Below are 8,630 nucleotides of genomic sequence, written 5' to 3'. Positions count from 1 at the left end.
ATTTCTTAGCCAGAGCCTCTCAGAAACTAAAGGAGATCTCTTATCCAAGTCGAGGATAGGATTGCAGATGAACCCAGTCAACCACGATACCCGTCCCCCAAAAAAGTACAAGTATAATCCAAAAAAATAAAAATTGCGAATAGGCTGTGAGGCTCAACAAACTTACAGATAGTATAGGCTCCTTGGAACAACCAAAAGACCAAACTCCAAGCAAAATCACTTCTCTTCCTCCCCCTTCCCCAAGCGGCGGCCTCCGATCTCTATTCCCCACTGCCGCCGATCCTCTCTCCTCCGGCGACCCTTCTCCGACCTCTTTGGAGGGGAAGGCTCGTCGTTTCTTGGCTTTCCGGCGGAAAGATCCCAGGCTTCCGTCGGCAAGATCACGGTGTTACAGCCCGTAAAGGAAACAAACCGCGATCTCGGGAGGACAGACCCGGGCTCCCGGCGGCTGCTTCGCGGTCGATGCGATCGCTTGACGTGGCGGGGGCGGATCAGCACAACCGCAAGAAACCGCGCCTCCAGACGGAGATGCCCCTCGCCGACCCCCTCGTCGCCGGCAGCAGCGCCGGCGGCTGCGGAGGCAATGAGGAATCCACTGGGTGTCTCAGCATGAGGGTGGAGGATATCGTGCAGCATCCTCTGCCAGGCTACGAGTCGCCGGTGGCGCTCAGCTTTAGCCCCGACGACCGGCGAGTGGCCTTCTTGTACAGCCCCGACGGCACACTCCACCGCAAGGCGTTCACCTTCGACCCAGCAAAGCGCCGCCAGGAGCTTCTGTTCGCCCCGCCTGACGGCGGCGGGCTCGAGGAGGGCAATCTTTCTGCCGAGGAGCGGCTGCGCCGCGAGCGTTCCCGGGAGCGTGGCCTTGGGGTCACACGCTACGAGTGGCGTGCCCGTCGGTCTGCCGCCCCCTCTTCTCGTGCCGGCATTGTCGTGCCTCTCCCATCCGGGGTTCGTAATTTCCCTACAACTTTCTGCTGCTACTTCACCGCATAAATTGAGTTTGGTTGAATTGGTAGCTTACATCGGATTACTAGTCCCGGTTGATTTTATGCCGAATAAGCTAATTGATTGAAACTAAGCTGATTGATATTGTATCTTGCTGATTTCTTTCTACCTCTCTAGCAATTTACAGACAGACAGAGTTCAATCGACTGGTGTCTGCAGATTTGTGCTTGTGATCTTGCACGATGTATTCATGTATAGTACCACATCTTGTATTGGTGCATTAGGAAGCTGACATACACCACTGCTATGCATAGAATCAAATTTTGCCACGATGGATGTATGCCGCACACTAGGACATCAGAATTGTATTGATACTGGAAAACATACGTAGAGTAGTCCTATCTGAATATTGGTTGCATGAGATTGTAAAGGTCATATTGCCTTGCTCGGTACTGTTAAAACCCAGCGCAGGATTGTATAGACAAATACTCCCTATGTTCCCTTTTATAAGACGTTTTGGCAAGCTAACTAAGCCTGCCAAAACGTCTTATAAAAGGGAACAGATGAAGTATCACAGAACAAAAGAAAGAAAACAGGTGGATGAAGAAGAATTTGGATAGGAATCAGATAACTGGGGAGAGAGTTTGCATTCATTTTCTTCATTGTTAATCTGGCATTGCACAGCAATGCCTTGTATTGTGCATATCCTGATATTGATATAGTTTTGATGCTTCTGAAAATATTTGTACATCTTGGAGATATTTGATTCGTAAGAGATGTATAATTGTACTTTGTGCTTTTTTTAACAGGTTTACTTCCAGGATTTATCTGGCTCTGAACCAGTACTCATGCTAGAAAGTTCTTCTACATCACCAATTATTGACCCACATCTATCTCCAGACGGGACCATGATTGCATATGTCAGGGATGATGAACTGCAGTGCACGATACATAACTCGGGTTTTGGTGATGGGGAAACTAGGCAATTGACCTTCGGTGCAAGAGAGAGTGGAAAGGTAGTTCCTTGGTTCTCTGTTAACAATAGTGTGTTAATACCAGCATATTCACAGGTGCTGTGTGTTACCATATCCAAGTTTTGTTCAGCATGCAGCAAAATATTATACCATATTGACTTCCTAGATCCTTCTTTATGCTTTGCTGTTGAGATGTAACTCGACATGACTATGAAACTGTATACTAATAATTTGTCACAACATGTGTAATCATTAATAGTTGTAGTTCAAATATTCCATGTCAGTCTCTTGTTACCATGGCCTTTTTATTTGAGGTTAATATTGAGCCTGCCACGAAAATAAGATAAAGCCAGGGCCAATCAGCTGGCTTATGTTTGGGCTTAACTGAAAGCTAGCAAGCTTAAATTCACCCCCTTAAACTGCCAAAAAAACGAGTGTCCATCCCCTTCCACCAATAATTCGTCATCATCATTAACAGCATGCATGTTCTTTCGCTAACAGTATTCTTAGAACTGTACATACAGGGGAAGTGCGGAAAAACTCCAAATTTAACTGTTTGTATTTGTTCTATCTTTTCAGGTGCATGGACTTGCTGAGTATATTGCACAGGTACTCACCATGACCCATCAGCATTGGTATGAAATTTGTTTTGATGATTGCTATCTAATGAGTTGCGTTCCTCACTTTAGGAAGAGATGGAAAGGAAGATGGGATTCTGGTGGTCTCCTGATAGTAAACACCTTGCATTTACTGAAGTAGATTCATCTACAATTCCACTATACAGAATTATGCATCAGGGCAAAAGTTCTGTTGGTCTAGATGCTCAAGAAGATCATGCTTACCCATTTGCTGGAGCAGCTAATGTTAAAGTTCGTCTTGGAGTTGTTTCTTCTGGTGGAGGAGAGGTAACTTGGATGGATCTCCTTTGTGGAGAATCAAATGGTGCTCATGGTGATGAAGAATATCTAGCTAGAGTTAGCTGGATGCATCATAATGCTCTTGCGGTTCAAGTTCTCAACAGAACCCACACAAAACTTAAGCTACTTAAGTTCGATATTGCCACAGGTAAAAGGGAAGTCTTACTAGAAGAGGAGCATGATATATGGATAACATTACACGATTGTTTCACTCCTCTAGACAATGGAGTGAATAGCAAGCACCCAGGAGGCTTTATTTGGGCCAGTGAGAGTACAGGATTTAGACACTTGTATATTCATGACAAGAATGGTGAGTGCTTAGGGCCTGTCACACAAGGTGATTGGATGGTCGACCAAATTGCTGGTGTCAATGAGAGTTCTGGTCTTGTGTATTTTACTGGAACACTGGATGGACCATTAGAGACAAATCTGTACTATACCAACCTCTTTCCTGATTGGAGCCTTCCACTGCAAACCCCTAAGAGGTTGACCCGTGGCACTGGAAGGCATTCAGTAATTCTTGATCATCAGTTGATAAGGTTTATTGATGTGTATGACTCAGTAAAATCACCACCTGTGATTCGGTTGTGTTCTTTGCTTGATGGAAGTATAATAATGCCTATTTATGAGCAGCCACTGACAGTTCAGCCCCTTAAAAAGTTTCAACAGTTGTCTCCAGAGATGGTCCAGTTTTCAGGAAAGGATGGAACTTCTTTTTATGGAACTCTCTACCTTCCCGATGAGAAGAAATATGGACCGCCTCCCTACAAAACGCTAATAAATGTTTATGGTGGTCCCAGTGTCCAGCTCGTTAGTGATTCGTGGATTAGTACAGTCGACATGAGAGCTCAGTATCTTCGAAGTAAGGGGATATTAGTTTGGAAGGTAAATATGCGGTGTTTACTACTATTTTGTTCTGCTTGAGGTAGAGTTATCTACTAGAAGTTCTTTTTTTTTTCAACGCATTACACATAGGTGAACTTCTTATTGAAAATAGGGACGTCAAAAAAGCAAAAAATTACATTAGAGCCAAGCAACTTGCAATGCATATCATATTTTACAAATCACTATCAGTTTCAGAGCTGTTAACTTAAATGTATAAAATATCATTGCTCAGAAATATCAACTCCACTCTAGTACGCTGAATTTCATTGTCCATAACTCTCTATATGTAAATGATTTTCTAAGCATGTGGAAGCATGCTGTTTTCAGTTTTAACAAAATTTGAAAAGAAATACACTAATGCCACATTTGACAAAACCAAAGTATGTTAATTTTTTTTTTGTTTATCAAGCATAGAGGGAATATCCAGTTGTTGCATTAACTGCTTGTGGTACTTTGTACCTTCATAAAATTGAAAATTTACTTGGCTGTCTAGCAGTGGTGTATGCAACAAAGAACGGTCGAGTTGCGTACTTAATCTCTGCTGTTAGACACACATATTCTCTGTAAAACTTCGTCAATATATATTTTACTGCATGGAATGCATGTTTCGACTGTTTTTAACAAACTATAGATCCTTCTCTCTCAAAAAACCGTAGAGCTATTGAAGATCTTAGAATGCCAACGGTTTTCAGCACACTTGTACAGTTAAAGTAGCATTCCAATAATATTGGTCAATCTTTGGTTCAAATTTCTTTGCTCTGAGAAGCCTGGGCGATGGCTTAAATTTGGAATGCTGTTATTGTACACCTGCTGTGTGGCACACGCACACCCCTAACAATTGAAAACCTTGAAATAATGAGTACATAAATGTTAATACTCCCTCCGATCCATATTACTTAATGTTTTTTTTTGTTTTGTTTTGCGGGTAACATATTACTTAATGCTAGAATGGATGTATCTACAACTAAAATGTGTCTAGATACATCTATATTAGCATCAGTTAATATGAATCGGAGGGAGTATATGAATTAGATGCATATAACTTGCAGTAACGCAAAACCTGTATCTATCAGTTATCTCATGTTAATACTCATGACAATATATATCCTTGCAGATGGACAACCGGGGATCTGCGAGGCGAGGTTTGCATTTTGAGGGACAGCTGAAGTACAACATCGGTCGTGTCGATGCTGAAGATCAACTAACGGGTGCCGAGTGGTTAATAAAGCAAGGCCTTGCGAAGCCTGGCCATATCGGTCTTTATGGCTGGAGCTATGGTGGCTTTCTCTCAGCAATGTGCCTTGCACGGTTCCCTGAAGTGTTCTGCTGCGCAGTGTCTGGTGCCCCGGTGACTGCATGGGACGGGTACGATACCTTTTACACAGAGAAGTACCTGGGACTGCCCTCTGAGAACAGCGATGCTTACGAGTATGGGTCAATCATGCACCATGTGAAGAATCTGAGGGGAAAGCTGCTCCTCGTCCACGGGATGATTGACGAGAACGTGCATTTCAGGCACACGGCTAGGCTCATCAACCGTTTGATGGCGGAACGCAAGCCCTACGAGATCCTCCTCTTTCCCGACGAGAGGCATATGCCACGCCAGCTAGATGACCGGATCTATATGGAGGAGAGGATATTCGATTTTGTAGAGAGAAGCCTGTGAAAGTGGGCAAAATGCGTTGTATAAATCAGCCGTTGCCCTGTGTAACTTTGGCTTGGATAGTTGGTACCATATCCGGGGTTTTATTTCATTTTTCACCATCTGTATTTATGGCGTGAGGGCAGGGACATGCATGATTCTTTTCTGTGATAATGACCGCAGTAGTCAGCTGCTCTGGGTTCAGAGTGAGAGCGTTCTGAATAATCCAATGTTTTTCGTGTGATTTTGGAATTTTACCACCAGCTGCGAAAGGCTTTTTTTGGTCTTTTTGCTACCTACGGTCTCGCCTGCCGGCTAGGGCGAATGTCACCGTTTGGGAGAGTTGATCATCCTCTTCCAGGGTTTAGCTCTTCGAGTATGCTGCCAGTGCTGCGCAGGACGGACAACAGACCGTCAGACCGTGGCAAGGACTGCCGCTTATCAAAGATGCTATGGCTCATCTCAAAAAAAAAAAAAAAAAAAAAGAGAGAGATGCTATGGCTAGTGCAGCGTTTGACAGTCTCATTAAGATTCAAGTTGGAGACGGGCAGACGGTCTAAAAAACTTTCTTTTGGAGAGATTGAGTGACGTTGCGCCCTTGGTGCTTGGCCAGGAACACAAGTAATGGTAATGCCAGGATGGTGCAAGCTGGTCTGCATGACAGTAGGTGGATACACAAGGAGCTCTGCAGCTTGCCAAGTTGTGGAGCGAGGTCAGCAGGGAAGCTCTTGACCCCTCACTTCCGGACCAGTCCAGCTGGCCATGGTCGTCTACATGCCAATATTCAGCTCGATCGATATATAAGGATCAGACTCTCACAAGGATCGACCCGATTCGCTGGAGCAGACTGCATTTGGAAGTGCCGGACTCCATTGAAATGCAAGGTATTCTCATGGCATGGTATACAATACAGCTGTGGACGTCGAGGGTCGAGGCATGGCTTGAACGATCAGACTGCTCCTTGTTACATATATCTGCTGAGGACACAACGGACCACAGTTTACGCTCGACAGGTTTGTCACACTGCTTCAATGCAACAAGTATTCAAGTGGCCAGCCCTCAAATCACAGATCAGTTGGAAGATTGGTGGCTTACGAGCAGCGCACACTTTGACACTAAGGAGAGAAGAAGTTCGATTTCCTTGTCATTATGATTTGCTGGAGCCTGCAAAACAGAGGAATGCTCGGTTTTCGGCAACATTCGACCGCAATGTAATGAAGATAACCTGGGGTCCCGGATCGTGGAAGACATGAAGCTGTGCGTCTTGGCAGGAGCTGTGATTTTCAACTAGCAGCGATAATTTAGCTTCAGGTAACTATAGACAGAAAATGACAGATCAATCTCGTTGCATGATTTTACAGATCTTACATGATTTTGTTGCGCAAAAAAGAAAATGACAGTTCTCCAGGTAACTATAGACCAATCTCGTTGCTAAACTGCACGGTGAAGTGGATTACCAAAGTTTTAGCAGCACGTCTTCAATCGGTTATTAAACTTCTTGTTGATGAGGACCAATCTGGTTTTGTCAAGTCAAGGTGCATCGCTGATAATTTTATGTATGCAATGGACCTGGTGCAAACATGCAGGAAGAGAAAAAGGAAAGCGATGATTTTGAAACTAGATTTCAGCAAAGCCTTTGACACGGTTTCTTGGGATGCTCTCTTCTCTATCCTCCAAGTCAGGGGTTTTGATGACACTTGGATCATGTGGATGAAGGAACTCCTATGCACAGCTAAAACGGCGATTCTTCTCAACGGTATTCCTGGGAAATGGATTGATATTAAGCGAGGGTTACGTCAAGGCGACCCTCTCTCCCCTCTGTTGTTCATTATTGTTGTTGATGTGTTACAGAAAGCTATACAACAGGCAGCAAATGAAGGTCCTCTTAGACACCCAGTGCTACAAGACCAGCCTTGCCCGGTGTTACAGTATGCGGATGACACTTTGATTGTGCTGCAAGGTGATGCTGAACAGGCGAAAGTCTTAAAGCAAATTTTGGATGACTTCGCATGTACCACTGGTCTCAAAATTAATTTCTCCAAGTCTACTTTTGTACCGATCAACCTGAATGTGCAAGAGGAAAATATTATTGCAGATATTCTCGGCTGTAAGGTGGCATCTTTCCCTCAAAATTATCTTGGTTTGCCGCTCTCTGATGCAAAACTGCCTAAGGAAGTCTTCTTGCCCTACATTTCAGCGGTTGAAAAAAGGATCTGTTTCTCTCTGGACTTCATTACACGTGGAGGACAACTCACTCTAACCAAGTCAGTTTTATCAGCCCTCCCAGCCTACCTTATGTCTTGCATCAAGCTTCCACAATGGGTCGTCGACGAAATTGAAAGGTTACTGAGGGCGTTCTTCTGGAAAGGCAAAAGCACAGCTAATGGCAGTGATTGCATGGTTGCTTGGGATTATGTCTGTAGAGACTTTAGAGAAGGTGGGCTTGGTATAAAAAATCTTCGAATCCAAAATGATTGTCTCTTGACGAAATTTGTCCATCGACTCCTTGTTGAGCCAAACTCCCCATGGGCAAGGTGGGTAAGAGCAGCCCATCTGAATGACAAAGATCTAGGAGACCGGGCAACTAATCATACAAGAGCTTGGCTACAGATCAGTGGCATGATTGATATTTATAGAAATACCACTTGTGTGCAAATTGGAGATGGGAAATGCACCTCTTTGTGGAAGGACAAATGGACTACCAATGGGCCACTTTGCTTCCAATTCCCGGCCCTTTTCTCACATGCTATCAGTCCTAACATCTCGGTCTCAGATTGTTGGATTGATGGCAATTGGATTATCCCATTAAATCATATTACTTCCAGCCGAGCCGCCGAGGAGAAGGAAGCTCTTCTTGCTTTCTTACATACATGTACTCTTCAAGCCACAATTTTTGATAGAAGAGGATGGAGGTCAAATAGAAGTGAAACTTTCTCGGTGAAAAACCTTTACAATCTTATGAACTGGGGTGGAGTTGATCATGTCGGTGCATGTGACATTTGGAAATGCGCGGCACCAAAGAAAGGAAAAATCTTTGCATGGCAGATGATTAAGGGGAGGATCAAAGTAAGAGCTGTCCTGTTCAAACAAAATATTGTGGTTAATGAAAACTGTCCCTTCGGGTGCAATGTTGCAGAGACTGCGGAACATTTCGTGGTGGATTGTACACGAACCAAACAAATTCTTTCTCTCGCAGGGATTGATTTAACTGGAATATGTGATCTGCCAGATATATATGGTAAGGGTAAAGAAAGGTGGCCAGCC

At 44.1% G+C, this 8,630-nt stretch overlaps 1 protein-coding gene across 1 annotated transcript; it reads left to right on the top strand.

The window, feature by feature from the left end:
- The first annotated feature begins 134 nt into the window (after positions 1–134).
- LOC124692247 (dipeptidyl aminopeptidase 4-like) lies at positions 135–5,591 on the top strand. Its single transcript, XM_047225574.1, has 5 exons — positions 135–951; positions 1,758–1,964; positions 2,502–2,531; positions 2,612–3,724; positions 4,839–5,591. Exons 1-5 carry the CDS (start codon positions 463–465, stop codon positions 5,388–5,390), a joined length of 2,391 nt encoding a protein of 796 aa, XP_047081530.1. The 5' UTR covers positions 135–462; the 3' UTR covers positions 5,391–5,591.
- The last annotated feature ends 3,039 nt before the right edge of the window (positions 5,592–8,630 follow it).

This window comes from Lolium rigidum, chromosome 2 (assembly GCF_022539505.1).
Source record: "Lolium rigidum isolate FL_2022 chromosome 2, APGP_CSIRO_Lrig_0.1, whole genome shotgun sequence".
In the NCBI taxonomy this organism is placed as follows: Eukaryota; Viridiplantae; Streptophyta; class Magnoliopsida; order Poales; family Poaceae; genus Lolium; species Lolium rigidum.
The sequence above is the reverse complement of the archived record's forward strand: the minus strand, read 5'-3'. Positions and strand labels throughout refer to the sequence as shown.

Bases quoted from the DNA above. Each gene is read 5' to 3' on its own strand.
- LOC124692247 (XM_047225574.1), top strand. From the start codon at position 463: ATGCGATCGCTTGACGTGGCGGGGGCGGATCAGCACAACCGCAAGAAA. The intron at 952-1,757 runs GTTCGTAATTTC...TTTTTTTAACAG, and splicing joins TCGTGCCTCTCCCATCCGGG to GTTTACTTCCAGGATTTATC. The intron at 2,532-2,611 runs GTACTCACCATG...TCCTCACTTTAG, and splicing joins TTGCTGAGTATATTGCACAG to GAAGAGATGGAAAGGAAGAT.